The following is a 13,083-nucleotide window of genomic DNA, read 5'->3' on the forward strand; positions in this document are numbered from 1 at the left end:
TGGAATGTAACAGTGAAGTTGAAGTTTCATGGAGTTTCGTGGGCTGTGAAAGTGGTCTTCCTTTCTGTATCACTTACTGTAACCATATTAGCCATTTCTGCTCGAATGTTATGCCATATTCTGCAATCAGCCATGTCACCATCAGCAATCCACTTGAATGGGTATTATGATGAAAGGTGAAAATGTTACTTTAGCTTGTTCTCCTGACAACACCAATGCTAGGATTTATTTATTTTTTATTGTTTCATACTCTATGTCAGGTTTGGGACACAGCGGGACAGGAAAGGTTCCAATCCCTGGGGGTGGCTTTCTACCGTGGAGCTGACTGCTGTGTTCTGGTATTTGATGTTACTGCTCCCACTACATTTAAAACTCTTGACTCCTGGCGAGATGAGTTCCTGATTCAGGCTAGTCCCCGCGATCCAGACAGCTTCCCTTTTGTGGTGCTTGGCAACAAGATTGACCTGGAGAACAGGCAGGTGAGTGAATGTCCGATGCAAACACGTAATAAAATAAAGAAGTGGAGGTTTGTGAATATTTGTTGATCAGTGTTGATTTGATAAAAGGCCTTTAGACGAGGACACACCCCACAATTAAGTCAGAAAAATACTAAGAGGATAAGACATTATCATGATGCTATCAATCACATAGAATGGCTAACTTGGCACCTGGCTGGTTAGGTTGGCAAGATTGACTAACATGGCACCTGGTTGTTGGTAAGATCTTTCTAAGACCACACTAAGATCATTGTAAGTCTATTCTAAGATCATTCTGAATCTTTCCAAGTCAGTGTGGTGTGGGGAAATCATTGCTTATCTAAAGCGCCCAAATTCTAAACTTTGTTAATGAAAGACTGGTAAATAGCAGCAGTATTGAATACTTTGAATCCATGTTGAGTAGCTAAGTAGCTAATGTTTAATCATTCTATGCCTTAAAACAAGGGCATAACAGATCAATAGATAAAAATCATACTCATAAGGGGGACATCATTATGAATGTCCTTAACACAAATATTTATATGGTTATGTTTGGTAGTCCCACCATTTCCGTGTCAGTTGCACACAATCTCTCTCCTACAGTTAGACCTAAACTCCAAATTGCTAAAATCTGATTAATGTGTTCCTTTTACCACACTACTGATTTATGGCTCTGGTTTGGGTAGTCATGGCCTGGTGGTTAGGGAACTGGTCTTGTGACCGGAGGGTCGTGGGTTCAATCCCCAGACCTGAGGCCATGACTGAGGTGCCCCTGAGCAAGACCCTTAACCATCAATTGCTCACATGTATAAAAAAAAAAAAAGAAAAATGTAAGTCGCTCTGGATAAGGGCGTCTGCCAAATGCCATAAATGTAAATGTAAATGTTTACAGGAAGTGCTGTACAGATGTGGATGGCATTGTATAAACTATACACATGAAAAATGAACTGTTAACTAGCCCTCAAAATAATATCAAGCTAATTACTTGTTTTAAATATTGAAAATTATGACCAGCCTACATTGCTGTTCAGCTTCTAGTTAATGTCATCATCTAATTAGTGTGTTGCACAATTGTTACTTGTTAGACAAGTTGGGGCCCTGCCCTGTTACAGATTCACTTCAACATATTTGGAAAAGACTAACAAGAATTAAGTAGCTGGAAAGCATTTCATAATAACTCAAAATTAAAAGAGAGTGAACAACGTAAAACAAATGGCAATATTTGAAGCTGCATGGACACATTTAATTTCCTCCGCAAAGTACCACAAGGAAAGAGTGTTTGATCAGAAATGTTACTTATGCATGTATAACTTCACCTATCTCTTGCTGTAGCATTTTGTCCTTAATGAGCATGGAATTTTTTATCTGTGTGTGTGTGTGTGTGTGTGTGTGTGTGTGTGTGTGTGTGTGTGTGTGTGTGTGTGTGTGTGTGTGTGTGTGTGCAATTAAATGATCTCATCTATGTTTCAGGTGACGACAAAGCGAGCACAGACCTGGTGTCAGAGTAAAAACAACATGCCATACTTTGAGACCAGTGCAAAAGAGGCGATAAATGTTGATCAGGCATTTAAAACCATTGCAAGCAATGCCCTAAAACAGGTAATCAAAGCCCTGTGTTATTACCTCACATTACATATTTACCTAGCTTTCCATGTATGCTTATAGTATGTGTTTAACTCATTATTGTATTCTTATGGTATATAAATCTTTTTCTCTCATTGTAGGAAACAGAAGTGGAGTTGTATAATGATTTTCCCGAGCCGATTAAGTTGGACAGAAGTGAAAGATCCAGCTCAGAAGAAAGCTGCAGTTGCTGAGACATGTTTACATAGACACTAACATGCACTGTTTACTGAAAACAGATTTGCACACGCTATTTTTTACACCTTCTCTTCAACACACACCCAAGCACACACACACACACACACACACACACACACACACACACACACCCATATCCACATACAACCTATACTACTTGATCATGTTGAAAACAGCTTCCCTGTCTGGTAAAAAATGGAAGTTTGTCCTATCTCAACACTTCACTCCACTCTCTCTCATTAATCACTTTTTCTGTTAGGTTTTGTTGCTTTATATTTTAATTTGCAAAGTCGACCTTGTAGTCTTAAGAATAATGCACTCAATGATGTACTGATTGGCTTACATGTATCTTAAATGTTAGAGATTACTTTGTTGTTAAGGTTTGTTGAGATTTATCTACTTTGTTATAGGGATTGCTACATTTAAGATGTATTCACCTAATTGTGTTTAAGGGTGCACTCAGTATTTTCTGAGGAAATGGCAGTTGATCACAAGGTAGACAGGGAGTTAAAATCGTCCATCAATCGTCCATGAAGCATCCTGATTTGTTGTCACCTAAATAAACAGTTGTCTATCAATCAACCATTTAAAGATAAATCTTACAGATTATTATATAATTGTTACTCTCTTAACAATGTAGCCTGTATATTTAGTTTTTGGATTGTTATTAGATGCAGATATTTAAGACACTGATGAATTGACACGTCTTTGTCTTCTTGTGGAGTTCCACTTACCCAGGAGAGTATATATTAATCATGTTAATGTCCTCTTTATTTACAGAAGCCAAAATGTTTTGCAGATTAAAATAATTAAATTATTTTATGGACAAACATCCAAATGTGATAATCTCTTGAATTTTTCATTGAAAATCTGGATTAAATTGGACCTTTAAATAAACTTTAAAAGTGAGATATATGGGGTCATATATGATTCATATATGTATGAATACAAAATATCGTACATGACCACCCAGAGTCCACTCAGGCAATGGAACATGGCCTGTTGTATATTTTCTTCTCGGTCCTGTTCTAGTCCTGCAGTGGGTGAGATTGTAGCAGGGTATGCATCGTAAGACACATTAAGCAGGGTAGCCTCCCTCCAAGAAGGAAACAATTTGAATTAATCACATGGGAGGGGAGATCATGTGATTATAAGACAGTGACACGAAGTAAAATGCCTTGGGCAAATTAGTTGTATCCTACAAGGAATAATCATATAACCAATAATTATTAAGCTATTGATGACCTAGTATATTTGCTATTGTTACTTATATTTCTAACAATTATTAAATATGATTGATAGTGTAAAAAAGCAAGAATATTGTGAAATAAAACTTACTGGAAGAAAATAAATGGTGGCGTAATAGCGTAAATTCAACAATGATTAACTTTCAAAACGGTAGCTATACGAACTGGATTACTGATAAACGTCTTTGGAATGTTTAACGAAGTGTAATCACTGCTTGTAATCTATCATATGAAATATGCATGGTATCAGTTGAATAATCTAGGAAAGTTCGCGGTGCTCTGACGATTTACTTTGGTTTGGTTTATGTCCCCTAAACCGACACATAGGAAAATGGCTTCTCAGAGTACGCTGCTGTAATCAATGATTTTTGTGAGTTCTGTTTTTGGAACGGAAAAACCTCAGTTTCCTCGAATCTCCATTTAACAGATCTGGGTTTGTTAGGCTCGCTTTCTGGACTACCTCTCAGAACCTAAAAAGAAAGTTTGCCAACATACCGCCACGCGAGGGCGTTTTATGTGTTAGTTTAGGGAAATTAAAATAAATATATCTCTTAGTTCTTTGATAAAACCATAAAACACAGCACAGTTTCAGGTTATTTACACCTTCAGTTTTAATCTGATTTTGAATACATAGTGTCTTTGTACCTAGGTTAATATATTTTCTCGCTAAAAGTAGGTGCCCCCACCCGTCGCCGCATTGTACGCGAGGGGTGTGATCTTTTGTTTGGCTGTATTTTACAGAATTTCGTGTGCACATGAACATTTTTGTGCAGAAACTTAGACAACATCGGTTGTACTTCCCACATCGTTTATATTAGGTCGTTATAGACTCTTATTTCATGAAATAACAAAGCTCAAACTACGCTCAAAAAACACAACTCCAGAAATGCCTCAGTCCCCCGTGTTGTTGTTCTCAATCACGTCCGCGTGTCGATGTTAAATTCGAAGCACAACAACGTCTGGTAGACGCGAGCGCCACCGGAGCTGAGACAACCACAGCATCTCGTTAACGCACTGCTCAACCATGTCTGCTCAGGTCGAGGAGACGGTACCAGCCTCCGACACAGCGGCGGCCAAAAGGAAAAGGGCTCCCACCAGTAAAGCCAAACCAGCAGCAAAGACGGCCTCGCCAGCGAAAAAGAAGAAAAAGAAGAGCAAGGGCCCTGGAAAATACAGCAAGCTGGTAATTGAAGCTATCCGGACCTTGGGGGATAAAAATGGATCGTCCCTTTTTAAAATATATAACGAGGCAAAGAAAGTTAGCTGGTTTGATCAGCAGAACGGTCGGATGTACTTGCGGTACTCCATCCGGGCGCTGCTTTTGAACGACACGCTCGTCCAGGTGAAGGGGCTCGGCGCCAACGGCTCATTCAAACTGAACAAGAAGAAATTCGAGACTAAGACGAAGAAAAAGAGTCCCGCAAAGCCAACCAAGACTGCGACACCGGCCAAAAAGCCAGCCAAAAAGACTGTGGAGAAAAAGAAAAGCGTGAAGAGCACAAAGAAAGCAAAGTCAGCGACACCTGCCACTAAGAAAATTGCCAAGCCGAAGAAGGCAGCCAAAAAGCCAAAAGCCGTTGCGAAGAAGCCAAGCAAGACTAAGAAATCTAAGCCGACAAAAAAGACTGTTTAAGACTCTTAAAGCCTGTTTTTCATAAATGCTGCAGACTAAATACTGTACAGTAACGCTTGTTCGTTTCCCTTCTACGATAATCCTTTAATATACGATGTAAATAGAGATGTTATATAGCCTAGAGTTAATTTATCAAAATGTGTTGGCTTTTTTCGATCTAAGCCTAGCTATTTGTTTTCCTGTTATATCCAAGTTTAAATAACCAATACACGCTAACATTTTGCTCTTGGGTTCCAGTTGATGTTTTGTATACTGTTTAGTTTTGTCTACCTTTACCGCCATTCTGTTGACATGCTTATGGCAAAATAAAAGCATACTTGCTTCACAATAAAAGTATAAATGAAAATGTTTTTGTATGCAATATTTTCTCAGTCATATTTCGAATCTCAAAAGCTGTGCTGTTAAAGTTACTTATCTAACTCCTTTAGGTATTCAGGTGTTGATTTGACATATTCATGACATATATCAGGTTTGATGTAGACATCTGGCTTCTGTCCTATTTTAAATACTGTGCCAAACTAGATGTAAAGACTATTTATGACTAATTTAAGTTTTCCCCCTTTCCTCTACGTTTCTCAGGATAGTAACTTAGAACCTTACCATCTACTCATGTAGAGTTTTAACCTTCAAAAATGTCTAGTCTAAAATCTTATTGGTTTAATAACAGCAGTATACTACAATATTCTAAATGTTTAACCAAAACTAATTGCCACATTACTGTTAGGTAGCTGCACATGTCACATTTTTATTATATACACAAGTACTTTTCTATATAGATTTTAATTCTGTTTAATCATTTTTTTAGCAAATGGGCCTATTCAAATGTGGGGATATGAAATAAATTAATATTTAAAAAATGTAACTAATAAACTATGTTCAAAATTTCCATAAATAAACTATGCAAATAAATACTTGTCACACAACGTTTTGAAATATATTTATTTATTTTCTCTTTTTTCGAGAGTTTCAGATTTTTTTCAGCTTACACCTGGAAATTTGCCTTTTGGGGTTTGTTATGTCCTATTTATATCCTTTAAAAATACAACCTTTTCGGTTCTTGTTTTATTTCCGGGTTTTCTGTGTTATACTTATTTATTGATTTAAGCTACGGTTATATTTCAGTATGTAAATGCTTAAAATATATTTGAAGTAGTTTGATTTCACATGAGTGTGTTGCGATAAAGAATTTAGTGCTTCTTTCATTAATTAACCTTTCTGTTTTCTAAGACACCACCCCACTACACTATGCTAGATGGTATCACCAGAGAATTTCTAGAAAGGAGAATCACCACTATGTATTTCACTATGTAATGCGCCCGTGACGAAAAATTAAAATACGTTCCCATTACTTGTTAAATATTATCCTTTAATTTTGGAAAGTAGATGTATTACACCAATATATCAAAGAAAACCTGTACTTTGCATTTTCTCTACAGCAAGCGGGGTTTTGGGCAGTAGGACGCTAGCATTTCAGGTACCGAGTGGTGAGCTGACGCTGGAGAAGCAAATATGCTAGCTTCTTATTGCCCCAAACCCGTTTGCTGTAGTAAAAATTAAATAGGCAAAGTAGGTATTACTTTATATATTTAGTGTAATACAAGCGTTTACTTCCCAACATTAAAGGAAAATCTGGCTGAGTGGCCAGAAGCTATTTTAATTTCTCGTTTTCAGCAGTTCAGCTCCATTCATCACATTAATTGAGAACTCTGGCGCCCTCTGGCGGTTCGCAGCAGGAACAGGAAGTGGGCGGGTTCCTCGTCAGCGGCTCGTATCACCCAAAGAATGGCGAGGATCACGGAAGTCACTCGATGTATGTATCAGCTAGTTAGCATTTCCGTCTTCTCACCCAAACGCTGCACACAGAGAAATGGTAAGAGAGTCAACACTTCCAAAAAAGATGCAAAGAATAATATATGTATATATTATTATTTTTTGCATTTATATTGTAACGGCATTCGCTAAGCTCGGTTTATTGTTTGGAAGCGCCAAGGCGCGTTTATCCAATAGAAATGTTACTAGCAAGCTATCAATCTTGCTAATACATCCCCACCCAATGTAGGTTAGCTGTCTAGTATTTTCACGGAGTTTACTTCGACAGTAATAATAATAGTTTGACAGTTAGTTGGCTAGACACGCTAGCTAGTTTGCATTTGTCTGATTTGTCTACGTCTATACTTTGTTAGCTTGTGTGTGTGTGTGTATGTGTGTGCGCGCGCGCGCGGGCGCGTTTGTAAGGGAGAGAGATTGTATTTAAAAAAAGTCACACATAGCCTACACACACTTGTAATGAATAGGTTGCATATTTTGACATATATTTGTGTGATGCCCAGTCTAGTACACTAACTATTAACATTAACTACCAGTAAGCATTCACTCTGAAATGTGGCAGATTTGCTGCAATAAACATGAAATATTTCACAATGAATTTCTACTTGCTACTCAGATAACGGCTTAATATTTGATGCACCCAGTAACTAAAGGTACTGCTAAATAGTATTGTGTGAGGGTTTAGAAGGACTGTGGAGTAGAGTATTTCAAGAATTCCCTTACAGGTTCAGACCTGTGTAAAGTGAATGAGGTGGAGGTGAATTTAGTCATCTTCTGTAAATTACCGTACAGCGGTACGTCACACAAGTCAAGAACGTATATATGTGTGTGTATATGTGTATATATATATATATATACACATACAGGCTTCTTTTGTCTGGCTTCTCCCACTCATGTCCCTCTGGCTCTGCAGACGGCAACTCTACGTCCATACCTGAATGCAGTACGTGCTACGCTGCAGGCAGCTCTCTGTCTGGAGAACTTCTCCTCACAGGTGGTTGAGCGCCACAACAAACCTGAGGTAGAAGTCAGGTAAGTGTATTTATGTGCATATTTTAACCTGAAAAATGCATACTCTAAATCTATTTAGCTTTTTTTTTACATGTCATATATGTGTGCTCTTACCAGAACCAATTCCTTATATAAAGAGATAGCATACTGTACTTTAGTAATATAAAGAAACACAGTGGAGATTTCTAGAATTATATGAGGTGTTTATGTAATTGTTCTCACTTGAACTGTTTAGTGGTGTGAAATTTCTCATGAATAACAGTTACAGCAGCTTTATGTGTGTGATTCAACAGGAGCAGTAAAGAACTGTTGCTCCAGCCTGTTGTGATTAGCAGGAATGATAAAGAGAAGGTCCTCATAGAAGGTTCTATCAACTCTGTGCGTGTCAGCATCGCAGTGAAACAGGTATAGTCAGGCCGTCCCGCCTCTGCTTAATATTCTCTGTGCCTTTGTTTCTTCGGCTTTGCACATTTACACTTGAAACGGCAGTACTGAAGATTTGGTTAGCCATTATAGCTTTTAAATCTTGACTGATTCCCTCTAGGCCGATGAGATTGAGAAGATTCTGTGTCACAAGTTCATGCGCTTCATGATGATGAGAGCAGAGAGCTTTTTTATTCTGCGACGAAAACCTGTGGAGGTGAGAGATGTTTGAAGGATGAGGAGGGTGGAAAAACGGGAAGTAGCAGTTAGAAGTAATGCCAAGTTAAAGTCTGTTAAAGAGTGGAAATTTGTTATTCTTTATCTCCTTGGTCAGTGGTTAGTTTCTTACAAAGTCCTTATGTTTTTTGCATTTTTTCATAAAGGTTTTATGTTAGGGAACCTAAAATATTTGCAAAGGAATAAGAACAAAAAAAAGAATGAAAAGCTATGAAAACTATGACCAAGTGTAGCTATAGCAGACGTTTGGAATGACATCATCTGCATTGTCAAAATAACATGAAACCATAAGGAACACTGTGGAACCTCAAAATCAAAGGGAGATTATAATGCCACATGTTTTAATGACCGTGCACCCATGCTCCTGTTGCTGCTCCCCTTTCTCTCTTCAGGGCTATGACATCAGCTTCCTCATTACTAACGTCCACACGGAGCAGATGTATAAGCACAAGTTGGTTGATTTCGTCATCCATTTTATGGAGGAGATTGATAAGGAAATCAGCGAAATGAAACTGTCAGTTAACGCGAGGGCCAGAATAGTGGCTGAAGAGTTCCTCAAAAACGTGAGTCTTATTGGTGCTCCACCACAAACACGCAAAATACCCTTTCACTACATCTCATGGTAAAAGCACAGGCGATTTTGCTATTTTTATTTTGTTTTGTCTTTTTTTGGTTTTTTTTAAATGACCGAACACAAAGTTGCATTCGTTAATAACAGTGCTGGCTCTCGGTTGATGTTACACAACCCGGTGTGTGTTGCATTTATACTGGAATGGACTAACAATACCTCAATTTCCTCTTTTCAAATCAGTTTTAAGGAAGTGCCCAAATTCCTTGAGCAAACAGCCAATACTCACTTCACCACGATCAACAGAAACATGGGTAGAAGATTTGGGCCCAAAGAGAGGGTGGAGCTTCAGAGAGTAAACAGGAGGAAATGTGGTGTGAACAGCCAATCAGCATAGAGCGCCACCAATTGGGGGACCAACTGGAAAGAGGGTGTATGCCCTCTACCACAGGACTGAATTCACAGTATTGCAGTGATGTAATACAGGAGCACTAATGGAATTCAATAACAGCAATTAGACTTTGTATTTCTCTCTCTGCTGTTCAACTCTGACTCTACTTAAAAAAAATTTTCCAATTAATTCTCTTGTGCCAACTTGCTTCAAAGCCTCTTCTAGTTTATTCCACCCTACACTCTTTTCTGTTAGAAATATTTAACATTTGCATTTTGTGCTACTCTGCATAACATCTCCTAACTCCTGCAGTGCATTGGTCTCTATCCATTGTTGTGCTCACAACATTGCTATATTTGAATTTTCCTAAATTTTAAACCATGCTCATTAATATTGATACATTCATACATGCTGAATATGCATAGGTCCATCATTCTTTTCTCTTGCCTCTGAACAAACCCCAGTTATTTTTATTTGGGGGGGAGGTTCACAGAAAAAGGCCTATCAACGTTTATGAGCGTGAAGGAAATTTTCAATTGAAGTTCCAATAATGTAAACTGTTTAAAAAAAAAAAAATATATGTATGCATAAAGACATTTTCATTTTTTTAGTTTTGATGCAGTTCATGAAGTCCTGACACACATGGATCGCACAGACGTTAGTGTTGACATAGAATTATGAGTTATAATAAATTCCTTTATTGGTTTCATCCATTATGTCTTCTGTGTTTTCTGAGTTTAATCTTTGTGACTTTTCTTTCCAAACTTTGCCCTTCAAATGTCATTTAAGCATTTTTCTTTTTTGGATTAGTGATACAAAGTTAATGACCTAAAATTCCAAAAAGACCACAGGCTGCCTGTCCACATAATTTTGACAGGTCAAAATTTCACTGTATGAAGACTGTAAGCTCCAGGGAAAGATGTAATGCCGGCTGTGTATGGTCATTGTTTAAATTCACTTAGAACTAATGACTGTGAGAAATGATAAGCGGCTTTTAATATGAATGTGTGTAATATAAATATCAACAATAATAACACATTGACACATTGTAGTATGCATATCAAACACCGGATATTCACATAACTCCCATCAGCAGAATATCAGGTACCTCGGTGTCTGGCAACTTTGCTGTGGCCATGTAAACTAGTGTTCTGATAAGCTCTATTCTCCAAAACCTTCCTGTACATTTTGAGTGGACAGTTGAACATGTGGCTATCCAGTCCTAATAAGACCATACTGTGATCTACAAAAATCACCAGTCACATATTATGAGGACCGATTTAATCAATGTGCAAAGATCTTTGCGTAGTTGTATAGTATTTCCTTCCCAAGTGAAATCCAAGTGTAACCACATTTACATTTACGGCATTTAGCAGATGCTCTTATCCAAAGCGACTTACAAAGTGCTTTGCATCCGATCACAGAATTCATCCTAGGAAATAGTATGGATAGGCCAGAATTCAAGATACCATTGAGTCAGACTACTACTAAACTACAGGAGTCAATGTCATTACCTAGTGGTTTGCAAGTTAGACATTTGCCAAGAAGCACAAATAACCATAAACAGACATACAATTTAAGAACAACGGCAAGTGGTATCTTGGTATCTCTTGCAAGGTCCGCTGCTGTGAAGAAACCATATTTAAGTCATTGGGTAAAAATAGTTTAAAGGAAGAAAATGTACAGTTGTCCAGGTACATGATAAATGTGTGGCAACCAGACCAAAGAGCCCAGCTCCACAGCATAGCTGCCATACTGCACATCCCACCTTCCTACAATACCCTACACCAGGGGTACTCAAATAGAAATGATGACGGGCCACATTTTATTTTTTCAATCACTGACGGGGCCGGTTATGGGGGGGGTGCTAGTGAACGTAAACTGTCGACGGGGGGTGAACGCATTTGGGCGTCTGCTACCTGTTTGTTGTTGCCATAAAGGCAATCCCCGGCATCGTCTTGAGATCGCGGTGCGCGATTGAATAAAAAAGATTCCTAAAAAAAAAACACTTTTCAAAACAGCTCGCGGGCCAGAAATAGATAGGCCCGCGGGCCGCTGTTTGAGTATGGGGGCCCTACACTATACTACTGCCTCTTTCATGGGTGACAGTATCCTTAAAAATTATTATTGACTTTAAGTTCTTATAAAATCGATGTGGTGTTTAGAGGCAGCTTTTTTCAGCTCAGATCTCTAGAGTCAAGTCTTGTTTTACAATATCAGATGTAGAAGATGTGCCCTTTTAAAGTGCGTTGAAGTGCCTTTACTCCCTGAACTGTTGTGCACAGGCCAATCTTGGCCTCCAAACAATTTTTGGCCCAACACTTATTACCTATTATGACTGTAATATGAGCTTTTAAAGACCCAGGCCCCTCTGTTATTACATATGGATTTCTTATTTTGTGTATTATAGCCCCCTGAGCCTTGTCCCAGTCCCCACCCCACAGATTAGCCATACTTTCTAATCCAGATGTCATTAAGTCTCAGTGCCTCACAGTACACAGGGGGAAACAGAACCATTAATACATATCTCTTCTCAATCCAACACTGGAGCCAGTCCCGGTGTCAAAAGACATCAGCAGGTGTTAACCAGTCACAGGTCTTAAGTCACACGAACACATTAATTGAACTCAGCTCTAAACTTAATAGCTCAAGCAAAGGTTTTCCCAAGGGAGAATGAATAGATATTCTTGGAAATGCCTTGTTTGTTTACCTTTTTTCTTCAGACTTCAATAGATGTTGTAGTTTGAAGCACTTTAATATAAAGAACATAATATAAATTGCTAGCAGTTCAATTAGGTTCAGTTAAATAATATTTTATATGCAATTTTTTTTAATAGACATTTTCACAAAACTGAAATTTTACAGAAATGTATGTCTAGACACCCAGAGAGACAAAGAGGAAACAGTGATAAATAAAGTGAATGAAGTTAGATATAAAATGTTAGATATAAAATAGTTAGATATAAGAACATTGTGAATGTGAAACTTATTGTTGGCAAAAAATAAGTATAAACTCTCAAAACAAGTTAATATCTCACACAAGGATATGGGGCATGACAGATATATGAAATATATATGGAATAAAGTGCTTATAATCATGTCTTCTATTAGGGCTTCTACATTCTAATGGTAGTATTACTGTTGTTACTTTGCCAGAATCAGTAGCTATGAATCAGATAGGAGAGCTGTAGAATGTGTAGTCACCCAGGAACCAATTGTGTGCACTTTCATTCACTCATTAGGCTAAATATCAGATTTCCACGACACAACAAAATTTCCTATAACTGATATGCAGATGGCACACGAAAATTCTTGCCTCTCTCTGTGAATGATTAACAGTCATCTGCTTATCTTTCAGATGTTTACATTTGTAGTAATATCCACTTTGATGGTGTCTAACTCTTCTTCTGGTTCCAACAACAGCACAGCACAATCTAAGCTTGAGTTCC

At 38.0% G+C, this 13,083-nt stretch overlaps 3 protein-coding genes across 6 annotated transcripts in view; all 3 read left to right on the forward strand.

Annotated features, from left to right (window-relative positions):
• The window catches only part of LOC143521544 (ras-related protein rab7-like), a 4,292-nt gene extending 1,086 nt beyond the window's left edge, over positions 1–3,206 (forward strand). For all 4 annotated transcript variants that reach the window (XM_077014502.1, XM_077014500.1, XM_077014499.1 and 1 more), the window contains 3 exons: positions 261–479; positions 1,947–2,075; positions 2,201–3,206. In XM_077014502.1, coding sequence (XP_076870617.1) covers positions 261–479; positions 1,947–2,075; positions 2,201–2,293 — 441 coding nt within the window. In that variant the 3' untranslated portion in view covers positions 2,294–3,206. The remainder of the gene's footprint in view (positions 1–260; positions 480–1,946; positions 2,076–2,200) is intronic.
• Positions 3,207–4,493: 1,287 nt separating this feature from the next.
• Positions 4,494–5,527, forward strand: h1-10 (H1.10 linker histone). Its single transcript, XM_077014569.1, has one exon. It carries the CDS (start codon positions 4,569–4,571, stop codon positions 5,175–5,177), a length of 609 nt encoding a protein of 202 aa, XP_076870684.1. The 5' UTR covers positions 4,494–4,568; the 3' UTR covers positions 5,178–5,527.
• A 1,378-nt stretch (positions 5,528–6,905) lies between these two features.
• Positions 6,906–10,347, forward strand: arpc4 (actin related protein 2/3 complex, subunit 4). The gene is made up of 6 exons (XM_077014570.1): positions 6,906–7,047; positions 7,918–8,036; positions 8,309–8,420; positions 8,560–8,655; positions 9,068–9,238; positions 9,487–10,347. Exons 1-6 carry the CDS (start codon positions 7,045–7,047, stop codon positions 9,490–9,492), a joined length of 507 nt encoding a protein of 168 aa, XP_076870685.1. The 5' UTR covers positions 6,906–7,044; the 3' UTR covers positions 9,493–10,347.
• Positions 10,348–13,083: the final 2,736 nt, after the last annotated feature.

Source organism: Brachyhypopomus gauderio, chromosome 8 (genome assembly GCF_052324685.1).
Source record: "Brachyhypopomus gauderio isolate BG-103 chromosome 8, BGAUD_0.2, whole genome shotgun sequence".
NCBI lineage: Eukaryota > Metazoa > Chordata > Actinopteri > Gymnotiformes > Hypopomidae > Brachyhypopomus > Brachyhypopomus gauderio.

Coding starts and splice junctions, on each gene's coding strand:
- arpc4 (XM_077014570.1), top strand. Junction 8,037..8,308: donor AAACCTGAGGTAGAAGTCAG/GTAAGTGTATTT, acceptor GTGATTCAACAG/GAGCAGTAAAGAACTGTTGC. Junction 8,421..8,559: donor TCAGCATCGCAGTGAAACAG/GTATAGTCAGGC, acceptor GATTCCCTCTAG/GCCGATGAGATTGAGAAGAT.
- h1-10 (XM_077014569.1), top strand. CDS start 4,569: ATGTCTGCTCAGGTCGAGGAGACGGTACCAGCCTCCGACACAGCGGCG.